This window comes from Lagenorhynchus albirostris, chromosome 5, assembly GCF_949774975.1.
Source record: "Lagenorhynchus albirostris chromosome 5, mLagAlb1.1, whole genome shotgun sequence".
Taxonomy (NCBI): domain Eukaryota; kingdom Metazoa; phylum Chordata; class Mammalia; order Artiodactyla; family Delphinidae; genus Lagenorhynchus; species Lagenorhynchus albirostris.
In genome coordinates, this window is record NC_083099.1 from 68,492,372 (window position 1) to 68,506,088 (window position 13,717).

At 36.6% G+C, this 13,717-nt stretch overlaps 1 protein-coding gene across 6 annotated transcripts in view; it reads left to right on the forward strand.

Moving 5' to 3' along the window:
- Nucleotides 1-13,717, forward strand: part of IL1RAP (interleukin 1 receptor accessory protein) — a 124,994-nt gene that overhangs the window by 75,230 nt on the left and 36,047 nt on the right. For all 6 annotated transcript variants that reach the window (XM_060150279.1, XM_060150273.1, XM_060150275.1 and 3 more), the window contains exons 3-4: nt 2,583-2,868; nt 6,659-6,845. In XM_060150279.1, coding sequence (XP_060006262.1) covers nt 2,583-2,868; nt 6,659-6,845 — 473 coding nt within the window. The remainder of the gene's footprint in view (nt 1-2,582; nt 2,869-6,658; nt 6,846-13,717) is intronic.

Below are 13,717 nucleotides of genomic sequence, written 5' to 3' on the forward strand. Positions count from 1 at the left end.
TTTTCTTTTACAATGTTTCTTTGGATGTTACCTTCTATAGTAGAGATTTTTCTCAGATGTCTCCTGGGGCTGTTTGTTCATATTTAAGAAGAAGTGATTAAGAAGCTGATTAAAAATTCTAAATGTGAATGTGAGACTTGTTAACCTTGAGCTTTTCTATTGGATAATATGATGATATGGCTGTACAAGTTGTTAAAAAAAAAAAAAACTCTGATACTAAGATTGTTAGATCTTTCTTCTGAAAGTAGTCAGATTTTCTGGAGAAGATTCATTCATTCTCCTGCCTGGAGAGTAAAGATCTGGCTGCTCCTATCCTTGGAGTGCAGTGGGAAAGGTTCCTGAGTGCTAGGAGGGTGGGGTTGGAACCAAAGATGTCACTTTTTGACATAGCGTTCATCCAGTTCTCCTTATTTTACTGTCCCACCTATGTGCTTATTTTTAAGGTATCTGGTTGCATTTGCCAGGATAGGATAGATTATTCATATTGGTAGTAAGCAAATCCCAATTCTTTATGACTTAAAATAGCAAAGCTTTGCTGTGTGTCATCCATACCAAGGGAACCAAGCTAAAGGAGTCTCGACGTCTGTGCTTTCATATTTGCTAAGGCAGAAGAAAAGGAAGCATGGTGAAATATACTCTGGCCCTTAAAACACTCAACCCAGGTGACGCTCAGTACATCATTTTGGCCAAAGGGAGTCACATGACATCCCCTTATTTCAGAGGGGCATAAAAGTACAATCTTACAATATGCCTAGTAAGAGAACTCAGAAATATGGAGTGTATGGTACTAGTGATTACTTATCTTGATACTGACAGTTTCTCCTCCTGGGTTTTCTCTGCATTCTGCATTGCAGATTGGTTTGTTCTCCAGCTCTCCCCTCTTCATTTAGGATTTTTCATTTTAAATGTGCTAAGCTGGTCACCACTTGTCCATTTGATGTTGCTATTATCTTTCCTCTTGTTATTGCTATTACTTGGGTTTATGTCTTGAAAATTATTTTAGTTTTAGTGGAGTTTCATAAAGGAGTGAAACTGGATGCATGTATTCAATCTGACATGTTTAACTGAAAAAACTATGGTTATAACTTGCTGTTAACTGAAGGAGCTAATTCTGCAACTATGCAGTTTTAATGAAAATATATTTAAAGAACGTTATGATAGATGTTTAATAAAAATATTTTATTATCAATTTGTATTAATGTGAACAACACTTTGATCTTTCCAGTTCTTTCTTGTGTATTGGATTTTAAAACATGTTTCTGAATGAAGCACAGAAATTTTAAACAATGGAAATTTGTTGATTCTTGGAAAAGTCAGTTTGTTAGCTTTCCTGGAGGTCTATTATTTACTTAGAAATGTATTACTTACTTACAAAACATTTTGTAAGTCATAAAGCTTCAAATGCTTTGCTTTTATCAAAATTAGTCACTAATTTAGTTGTTCTGTTAGCTGTCTGCTTATGCCCAAAATGTTGCCTAGCAAACGATCATAAACTTCATTTAATTTATTACACATGTATTATTGCTCATGAGTCTATAGGTTTTCTGGGTGGTTCTGGTGATATAGGCTGAGCTTGCTCTTACATCTTTGGTCAGCTGTAGAGAGAGAGGTCTGACAGCTGTGCTTCTGGAGGGTGCAGCTGTCAGCAAGGGTGCCTCAGCTCTACTACATGTGGTCTCTTATTTACTAGGAAGCTTTCTTGTGTATTGTAGTCAGTTTGGCTGTCTAATCTAATACCAGTAGACGCACATGACTAATCCAAATTGATATGTGCAGTAAGTGTAAAATACACTGAATTTTGAAGAGTTATTACAAAAAAGAATATAGGGGCTTCCCTGGTGGTGCAGTGGTTGAGAGTCCGCCTGCCGATGCAGGGGACGCGGGTTCGTGCCCCGGTCCGGGAAGATCCCACATGCCGCAGGGCGGCTGGGCCCGTGAGCCATGGCCACTGAGCCTGCATGTCCGGATCCTGTGCTCCGCAAAGGGAGAGGCCACAACAGTGAGAGGCCCGCGTACGGCAAAAAAAAAAAAAAAAGAATATAAGTATAAAATAGCTTATCAATATTTGGGATGTTTGGGATATATCGAGTTTAACAAAATACATTATAAAAATTAATTTTACCTGCTTTTTATTTCTTTAATGAGGCAACTAGGACACCTAAAATTAACTATGTGGCTTGCATTTTACTGCTATTGGACAGTGAAGACCAGGGGAGAACTGGGAATCTTAGAGCGTTGCCATTTCAGTTACAATCTTCTCCTTAGAACCTCTTTTGTCCCCAGAAGAGTGAAAGAGTACATGATTTCTTTTCCAGGTGAGATTCTCCCCCATACCTTGTAGGGTTCAACAGGATCAAGCTATCAGATCACACTGTTATCCAATGGATAGTCAAAAGATAATAAATGAATGAGGGGAATTCTCCTCACACCACAGCTGTCTATTACATGCATTTATTAGAAAGAGGCTAATGAATACGACCCGAGAGGAGGGTCCGGAAAATACTGCGGTATCCTAAAGAGAAGGTGTGTTCTCTGGAGATGAGATGACTCCTCTGCCTTTTCTTTCTTTTTGACTGTTCCAGAACGCTGTGATGACTGGGGACTAGATACCATGAGGCAGATCCAAGTGTACGAAGATGAGCCAGCTCGTATCAAGTGCCCACTCTTTGAACACTTCTTGAAATATAACTACAGTACAGCCCATTCAGCAGGCCTTACTCTGATCTGGTATTGGACAAGGCAGGACCGGGACCTTGAGGAGCCGATTAACTTCCGCCTCCCTGAGAACCGCATTAGTAAGGAGAAAGATGTGCTCTGGTTCCGGCCCACACTCCTCAATGACACAGGCAACTATACCTGCATGTTAAGGTAGCCTGACCCTTATGGTGACTTTCTCTTTTCCCTTTCGTTCCTGAACTGTTTTCCAAACGATGCATGGGCTGTGAAGGCGGGAAGGGGAAGAAGGAAGCATGTAGAGAGATTTACACTTCACCTCATTGGCTTAGCTGAGGTTAGCTGAAAGAGATGTGCAGAGAAAATGGTTGAGCTTCTGAGAACATTCTCAATAGGTGGTTCCTTTTCAAACCTGACATACATCAGGGTTGTCTAGAGGTGGAGGCTTGTTCATTTGTTCCCTTTCCCTGACATGAATCTGCCTCCACGTCTGCCTCACCTGAAGGTATATCCGTTTCCCTGGACAATGAACAGGGTAGGCAGTAGAGCCCATTCGTATCTGTTAATCTTGGCAACTTTTTAAGTACCTAGCACAAACAAAGCCTCAGGATGCCATATAAAGGAAAGAATATCTGCGAGGCATTAAATATACTTAGAACAGTGCTTTTCAAACTTTTCCACCAAAATTTCCCTAAAAAGCAAATGAATACCAGATCTCTGGGAATCTAAGAGTATAATCAAAAGCACCCTACCATTACTGCAAAATTTCTTTCAAATCCACTTTTTCTCTGAAAGTTCATGTACATTTTGCATTTTACTTCACAATATACCAATTTTCCTTTTACAACAGATTAATTTTGTTTTTCCTCTGGGGGGGAAAAAAAACCTTGAAAAAATTGAGGGTCCTTCTGAAAAATAACCATTTTAAGGCTTAGTACTTTGGCTACTTTTTTTCCTGAGGTCCCTTTTTAGCTTCCAGGCTTTATTTTAGTTTTTAAACTCCCATCTGAGTTGTGAATTTTTTTTTTAAAGATAGTTTCCTACTATTTAATAGTACATTGGCTTTCCTAGGTCTTCCCTAACAAAATACCACAGACTGGGTGGCTTAAACAATGGAAATATGTTTTCTCATAATTCTGGAGGCTAGAATTCCAAGATTAAGGTGTCAACAGGGTTGGTTTCATTCCTCTCTCCTTGGCTTGTAGATAGACATCTTCTCTCCATATCTTCACATCATTTCACCTCTGTGTCTTCTGTGTCCTAATCTCCTCTTCTTATAAGAGCATCAGTTATATTGGATTAAGGCCCACCCATATTACCTCATTTTACCTTAATTACCTCTTTCAAGACCTATCTCCAAATACAGTCGCATTCTAAGGTATTCAACTTCAACATATGAATTTGGGGTGGGGGACACAATTCAGCCCATAGTGATAGAGCTGGATGACATAACAATAACAGAAGAGCATAACAGAATAATAATGTAAGCCCAGACCTTCTTCTGAATGCTCCTTGTCTCTCATGGATGTTATAACGGTTCTCTGATGGAGAACTATGACTATGTTTTGATAAATTTAAACAATGTTCTGATTTAGTGAGAAAGGACTTCTCTCACAGAAAAAAGCATATTAATCACTGTGGCTTTGGGAGTCCCTTGTAACCTTTTAAGTCCCTTCTGAGGCTTTTACCCCTTCTATTTAATTTTGTTGGAGTGAACTCTAGACTGGGATGTGAGCTTCCAAGGAGCCTGCAATACGCATGTGTCCATTGTTTATGCCCTAATACAGCTTTGGTATCTATACCCACACAATGAGAAAGCTGGCCTAAATGTTCTTTGAGCTCCTTTTCATCTTTGGCAATTGTTAATCTAGTAACATTTCACACATACACCTTGGCAAATACCTGGGGAAGGGTCATCAGTAGCTTTCTGGTTGACCTTGGTCTCTACTATGCATTCTAGTGCTTCAGTATCTCTCTTTTTTTTTTTCCTTAGCAACCCACTACTTCTTTAGAACTCTCCTCCAAACTTTTCCAGCCTTCTTTTATATTATAGGAACAGGGCTCATGACTATCTAGGCCTGAGTATACCTTTAGTGTTATTTATCCATTTCCAGATTGCCATCTCTTCAGTTTACCTGTCTGCCTATCTTCTAAAGAAAATTTGAATTAAACTTATCTGGTGGGGGTACCAGAAGCTTCCCATTGTCCTGTGGTGATTCCTAAACTGAGAATGACCTTAAACTGAACCATGTGAAATCATAGGCCTGATGTCATTAAGAAAATAAAGTTAAGATTCATCCTCTAGGATTTTACTGCTTGTATTCTTGCTTCAGTACCTCTATTAAGATAACATCCAGATTTGACTTACGGAGCTGGAAAAGTCAGTCCATTCATTGTTCATCACTTGATTTTATAGTCAGGAAATGTATCTTATTAAGCTGAAATTTACCTTCTATAACTTCCACCTGTAGGATACTTCTACTTGGAAGACCTTTTGTTATCTCTAGGTAAAGATTGTGCCTGCCACTCTCCCTTTCCACCTTATTACCATTGTCATAAGTCATCCTTAAACACTCTCTCCTCCCATCCTGGGGAGGGTAATGAATTCTCCCACACTTTCCATTGGATTTAGTCTTAATTCATGAGTTATTGAGTATATAATATGTCTTAAATAGAAAGCACAAAAAGGGGTGGACAATGAATGACCCATTTACATATCACCCTAAAAAATCAGTTATTTTATTATCTATACTCCCTTTATTGTTTTCATATATGTAATACAGTTTTATGTATATTCCATGTATCCAACAAATATTTATTCAGGGCCTACTGAAAGTTTAGGCACTGCACTAGATGAAAGAAATAAAAGAAAACACATATGGTCGTGACTTTGTGTGAACCATGATAAATTCAATCAAGGAATTGTCCAAGGTGCTGAGAGGATGAGAGTCCTAATTTAGATATGGGGTGTGTAGAGAATGACATAGACCTCAGTGTGAAAGGTAGGATGATGGGAAAAGAAGAAGCCCCCAGGCAAATGAAATGACTTACACAAACATTAAAGGTATAAATACAGTTCCCCGCCATCTTTTTTTTTCTTTTTTTAAAGATTTTTTTTTTGATGTGGACCATTTTTAAAGTCTTTATTGACTATGTCTTCTGTTTTATATTTTGGTTTTTTGGCCACAAGACACGTGGGATCTTAGCTCCCCGATCAGGGATCAAATCCACAACCCCTGCACTGGAAGGCAAAGTCTTAACCACTGGACCGCCAGGGAAGTCCCTCCCCAGCCATCTTAACATGTTTTATGTGTTTGTTAGTTTTTTCCTTCATGCTTGATTTTTTTATATATGTGTTCAATAACTTTGGATGGTTGTACCATGATTTTTTTTTTTTTACAGTCTTCCTTTTCATACGTTTTTCTACTGATTCCAATATCTTCCTTGCTGATATAGCACAGGATGGGCAGTTTTGATCATGTGCTCTCTCTATTCTCACTTTTCCTATGTCTATCATGTGAAAAAATCTCCAGAAATAAGCTTACAAGGGAAAAGGCTCAGGCTTTTAAAAATGTTTTTGGAAACATATTTAATTTTCCAGAACTCGTTTATACCATTATCAACCATGAGTTAATATGCTGTTCTTACCTGTGCCTTACCAGTACTGAGTGTTATTAAGAATGTTTTAAGGGTAAAATTAAACATTATATACATGAATATATACACACACATACATATGTATGTTTAGGAACATATCTAAAAATCTAAATAGTTTATCAATAGTAGCTAATTGTGTCTGTTTTTATTCTGTTGTGTCAGTTGTTATAGAAAATACCTCCATAACACATTTAATTGTTACATGAACTTAATATATACATAAAGTCTCAATACACAGCAGTACTTCACTTAGCTCATTTTAATGTGTTTGCTGCATCAAAACAAATGCAAATGAGACTGCCCATTCATTGCATATTTTTCTTTTCAGGAACACTACATATTGCAGCAAAGTTGCATTTCCTCTGGAAGTGGTTCAAAAAGATAGCTGCTTCAATTCTCCCATGAAACTTCCTGTGCATAGATTATATTTAGAATATGGTGTTCAGAAGATCACTTGTCCAAACATCGATGGATTTTTTCCTTCTAGTGTCAAGCCAACCATCACTTGGTATATGGTAAGCAAACTAGAGGGCATTTACCCTCTCTAAAATGACAATGATTATTTGTTGAGTTAATATAGAAACTGAGATTTTTCTCATCATCATTTCCTCCTTAATAACTTTATACAAATCTTTTATGGCTTCCTCACTTTGTACCATTTTAAAGGAAGTGGTGGAGATGCTTTGCCTCAACCCACCATGTCTTAAATTACATTCACTGGACTACCAGAACTACCTTATTTCTATTAACTTCCTGTGAAATACAATTTGAGAAATATTGCCCACTTCTACTCACTGCTGAGTGAAGTCAGAAGCTGCTAATTCATCTGGTGAATTTCAGCTCTTTGGTTAATAAGTACTGTATTTGATTATTTGTATGTGTTGTCACGTTTGCCTTCCTTTGTGGGCACGGTCGATCTGTGGTCTATTACACATCTGAGAGCTTTGGAAAGTATTTAATCAAAATATGAAAGTGTTGGAAGATGACACTTGGGGAAGCAACATAGTTTTCTAATCTCTTCAAATATCCACCTGAGCCAAAGCCAAAAACTCCTGAAAAACATTTAAAACAAAACTCAGTGACAAGTTATCCATAAGAATCACTTTCAGTAAAATAAGTGAGATAAATCACCAGTACAACCCATATAGAATCAGAGTCTATAGAGAAGGAAGCTGATGGAAATAATATGGCATCTGGCAGACTCAGGAAGAGGAGAAACCCCAAAAAGCCAGTGGGTGAAGCAATTTGAGAAGAGCAGCCGAAATTTTGCTCTCTAATAGAGAGTGAGTCCAAGCAGCCTATAGCAAGATATTTTGAAGGAATTGGAATAGTTCTAGCGCCTCGGAACTCTGAAAAACAACCACCCACACTGAGGAAAAACTGCTAGGAGTGGAATCAAAATAAACAGGATCAGGGTCATGTGGACGAAGGAAGGAGAACCTGCTGAGAATGGAGGAGCCGAACAGAATCAGGAAATCTCAAGACTGTAGTTTTGAAGAAGGATCTCTGTGAAATTGGAAAATCCTGCCAAATCATAAAGGTCAGGAAAACTAGTTTTACATAATAATGAGCAACAAAAAGAATCAAGGTAAAATCCCATTCGAAGCTATAAGAAAAAAAGGAGATTGAGAGTCCGCCTGCCGATGCAGCGGACACGGGTTCCTGCCCCAGTCCGGGAAGATCCCACATGCCGCGGAGTGGCTGGGCCCGTGAGCCATGGCCGCTGAGCCTGCGCGTCCGGACCCTGTGCTCCGCAACGGGAGAGGCCCCAACAGTGAGAGACCCGCGTACTGCAAAAAAAAAAAAAAAAAAAAAAAGGAAAATAAGAAGCAGAATAACATTTCTATAGAAAAAAAATAAAAGCATTCCAGAACGACCTATTGCAACCTACTGTTTCAAAAATTGGCACAAAGACATTAAGAAGTGATGCAAGATGAGAGAGGATAACAAATAAAAATTAGAAAATTCCAGAAATTATACAACTCAGTAAAAACTTAGAAGAAAATTATTTCAGAAATAAATCTAAACTAAGAGGAGCAAATAGAAAATAAACACAACAAATAATACCTTAAGATTAAAAGAAAGTGGAATGGAGAAAAAATGTTGATCAAAAATAAATGATGAATAAAAATAAAAAGGTTAGAATGGATATACCAATATCATATAAAGTAGACTGTAAGATGATGAATATTATCAGAGATAGAAAGGACTTTTCAGAATAATAAAAGGGTCAACTCATCAGGAAGGCATGAAAATAATAAAAAAGTATATATGCTTAATAACAGTGCTTCAAAATACATGAAGGAAAAGTTGACAAAATTAAAAGAAGAAATAGACAATTCTATAATCCTAGTTGAAAACTTTAGTATCTGTCTCTGTTTAAGCCATTAATGAAGTGACTTAGGGAGCCAACTTTAAGAGTTTTTCATTGGCCAAAGATGGAACAATTTAAACTTTAGTAAGGATATTAATTGCAATAGGTCGAATCTCATGAATTAAATTTAAATCCATAAGTTCATAATGATATTTCAAAATATGGCCACATTTGGATGAGAATAGGAAATAAAAACGTTACCTTGAAAACCGGTAAATAAAGGCGAAAAAAAGCCAAGATTTTATTTTGCCTTTTCTATAAGAAATGTATTGATATATTGAGTAATGACATACTGCAGGGAAGTGTATTTTTATAAAAGTATATAATCACTTTGCAAACCCCAATGAATTACTAAATCTAAGCATTATGCATCATTGACTGTTAATATCATAAGGAGAGAAACAGCCACTTTTCTTCTGATGAAAGAACACAATATTACCTATAATTGTGCCAAATGGATTCAATCTGAATCTGATAAAACCTTTGGATCCTGCTGCCATTTTGCAGGAAATATAGAGAACAGAGGAATGTATTGATCTGCACCATGAGTTTGCAATCAGCAAAATCTAAATTGTGAGACACACTACAGGCCAAATGTCTTGTGTTAGTCAACAGATAAATTGCAAAAAAAGAAAGGCGTAGAGTGGGAATGTATAGATTAAAAGAAACGTAAAACAGTTAAAACACTAGAGTGGATGAGAATATAGTATCTAAGGACATATATGAGTGATAAAATCGTACATGAAAACAAGGAAGTGACTTCTCTATGAAGGTATAGATAGTTGCTACTTTGGGGGATAGTAAAGAAGGTGTGATTGACATGGGGCATGTGGAAGGCTTTCAAGGGTGACTGGTAATGTTCTATTCCTGGACTTGAGTGGTGGTTTTAAAAGTATTTGCTTTATACTAATTCATTAACTCACACATATGTTTTGAGTGTTTTTCATATATGCTTCATTCTATAGTAAAATGATTAAGAGGAAGGGGGATGATAGGAAAGGAAGGGGAGGTGGAGGAGACTGATTTAAGATATATAACAACCAACTGCAATGCATGGACCTTAAGTGGATCATGTTTTATTCAAACAAACTATAAAACATGTTATGAGAAAGTCAGGGAAATATGAACACAGACAGAATATTGATGATATCAATAAGTTGTTATTACTTTTCAAATTATGATAATGTTAATGTAGTTATGTTTTCGGGAGGGGTCTTTTCATTTAGAAGTACACACAGAAATATTTACAAATTAAATTGTATAATGTCTGTGATTTGCTTTGAAATAATACTGGGATGCAGTGAGTGGGTATAGATGAAATAAGACATAGCCTGAATTGGTACTTTTGATTAGAGATATGGGTACAGGGATCACTGTTTATTCTATGATTGTACTTTTCCATAGTAAAAAGGATTAAAAGAATTATATTAATAATTTGACATCAATAAGTGTAATATGTCTTCTGGTTAAAAAATTATGTTCATCTATTTATCTGCAACAAGGTCTCTCGTTTCTAATGAGATCCTATTCACTTTTTCTATATTTTGAATACTTTATGGTCTGAAAAAAGAATTTTACTTTTATACATATTCTATTATTTTCTCCTCTTTTTCCTCATGTATTCCCTCTGCCTGGAACATCCTCTTTTTCTCCTTTAGAACAAATCAAATTCTACACCTTTGTAAAATGTTCCCTGTACTCTCCAGCTGAAATAAATTTTCCCTCATATACCTCAATTAGCTATTTATTTGTAACTGTTTCAATGTCACTTTTCACTTCCTTTATTGTTTTATAACCATTTATTCATGCATATATTCAATACATACTTGTTGAAGATCAACTGTATTCAATGCAATATATCTGGGGTCTGGTGGGTACACGGTAATGAATGTGATATGTGCCCTCCCCAGCATAGTCCCAAAGGATCTCAGTTTAATTCAAACAAATTTATAAATAAGAATTCCTGTTCTTATCAAAAAGTAGAATTCTAAGTTCTACAAGAGTGTCAAAGAGAATTTATTGTTGGTTTTAAGAGGAGGGACAGATTTACATGCAGGTATTCTATGAGATTGACTGTATCTTGAGGGCAAAATTATGCCATATCCATCTCTGTATCTCCAATGATTCCCAGACTTCTGGTTTTCCTGAATGGACCGATGTCGTTGCTATTAACCAAGGTATGAAATAGCAGAGGAGGAAGAGGTTTGGGGATCAAGTAATGAATTTAGATCATGTCATATTGAGTTAGATTTATCTGTGTGACATCTAGGTGGCAGTGACCAATAGGTAGTGGCTACATGTGTATGGATCTGGAGCTTATAAAAAAAAAAAATCAAAGCTGGAGACAGAGAATTGGATACATCTATGTGACAGTTGAAGCCCTTAAGAAGACAAACTAAAGTGAGAAGAGAAAACGGCTAAGATAAAAATCTGGAGAGAATGTTTGTGGGGTGAATGAAAGCACAAAGCCTGGAAAGAAGACCAAGAAAAAAAAGTCATGGTGGTAAAACCATCACCATGGCAGATAACCAACAATGTGCAGATGACTAAAGAGGATAACCAGTAGCCAGCCAGCCTTTCTATTCTCTGATTATGAAAAGGTTGTTATGGATGTGTGTTATACTGCTTTTCATTTCTTTACGTTTTGGTAATTGACACCTTTACTCCTAAGAGTGCTTCCATGTTGGGAACAAAATAAGGGTTCTTGGTAGCTGCATTTTCCTATCACTGTGTAGCAATGATGCTATTGTTTTTTGCTTTCCACCTCTACAGTCACTCCCTGCATCCACCAAGGTATTTGACCTTCCTACAGTAGTCCTCTTTCAGTTGTTATCAGCTGAATTCCCTACCTTGACATTGTAGAAATGGTCTCTTTTAGTAATACAAATAACTCTATGAGAGTTAAAAGACACATTAATCAGTTCCAGCAAATTTGCTTCCTTGTTAGCGGAAGGATGAAAACTGATGAATTGAAAGAAGGAAAAGGAAACTAACATTTCTTGCATTTTACTAGTGCAATACATTGTGCTACGTACTTTATATGTTATCGTATGTAATACTCATCACAATCCTTCAAGGTAGATATCATCCTTATATAGATTAGGAAACAGATGTTTGGAGACATAAACAATAATAGTTCACATTTATTGAGCACAGTAATTCTTCTAAATGCTTTAATAATTTCACTCATTATCGATATCTCAACGTGAGGTGGACTCTCTTGTTTTCTCCATTTTGTAGTCAAGGAAACTGTGGTGTAGAGTGGTTGAGTGATTTGTCCAAGATTCAGCACTATGCAATCTGTATCAAGAGCCCAGACTTTTACATTATCTTATATAAATTGCTCAAAATAATCCAGCTGATAATAGGAGAATCTGGAATTTCAGGCCAGTTCTGTGTGGTTCCAAGACCTATGCTCTCCAGAAATGGCACAGAGAGGGTGGTCTAGTCTTTACTTCTGGGGGGTAGGGCACTTTGAAGGGCAGAGCAATCTTTGAACACAGATTGGGTTGTAGGCTGGACTGTGGAACTTAAGGAAACCTGTGAAAAGAGAGCCCTGGAAAATCATAAGGTGTGCAGAAAAGCTGAGATTGGAGGGAACAGAAAATCTAAAGTTTGTATTTTAGAATCTTAGGTTAATAGGGCAGGATTGAACTTTTCTTCCTCTGCATGTCTTCTCTTCTCTCATCCTGTCTTCTGCATGGCATGGTTTTCTTCATTCAGCGCCCAGAATTCACAGTTCTCTAGTTCAACAATCCTGTGAGTCAAATTGATGTTCAGTAAATGTTTGTTGAGTAAGCCAGGGTTTGTAACCAGCCTGGAAAGCAAAACATGGTTAGTAAGTGATTTACTGAATTTCAAATAGCCAGCTTCTAAAAGAACTTCTGGAACACAGCATATATATAAATTGGGGGCTGCCTGTTTATTCACAGGGTCTTCCAAATATATAGTAGTAAGGACACAGGTAAGCGTGATCTTGTTGTTGTTTTTACTATTATTATGAAATGTATTCAAAGAACTGAGCTTTAAAATATGGCGAGCCATCTTAACATTCATATTACTGGATTATTTCTCTTTCTCATTGTTATAATTAGGTACTGGAATTATTTTTCCTAAAGACACTTATAAAAACAAAGTCAGTTTTCCCCTTCGTACTAAGGATCAGAGGGACCACTTTATTGGGTGCTTTGGATGTTACGTTTATAGCAGCTGCTGAAATGCTCTCAATTGCTATTTAGCAGAGTAGATATCATTCTGGATATCAATTTTCAAAAAGCTGGCTGTCCTTGTCCTCAGTGTGATCATTAAAATTGGTATTTTACATCCACCTTTAATTTTCAGTGTGAAATTAAGCAGAATTGTTCAGGTATTGTTTATAAATCTCTCTCAGAAAATAGGAAAATCTTTGCTTTTTCTGACAAAGTGCCATTAGGAAAGCACATTTCTGAAGCAGTGCCAGGCTTGTCCTTCTTGTTGGCATAACACATATGGTTGGAAAGTTAGTCCAAGGTCTATCTAATAGACTTTATTTTTAAAGTGCTTGTTTCAATTTGATCTGACAGCTTAGTTTGATTCTTTATCTCCTCCCTTTTCCTAAAGTCCCTATATAGTGATTTTTAACCTTTGGTATGAAGGAAGTGAGTATCATATTTTCTTTCCAAACTATACATATTTAATTTAATATACATATTTAATTCCATATTTTCTTTCCAAACTATACATATTTAATTATGTATATATGCATATATACACATAGCATTCTACATGTAATTTCAGGGCTTCTGAGGACCTAAGATTCATCTTTTAAACTGAAACTCAGTTCAGATATCTGTGAAACCTTGAGGTTCAGTTAGGCTGAGTGAATCACCCACTCTACATTTTGACAGCACTTAATTTATATCTCATTTTTGTTACTATAATGATTGCATAGCATCTTTGTTACTATAATGATTGCATTTCTCTCTTCTGTACTAAGTAGTGACTTCTCTCCTTTGCTTTCCCTTGACTATCAAG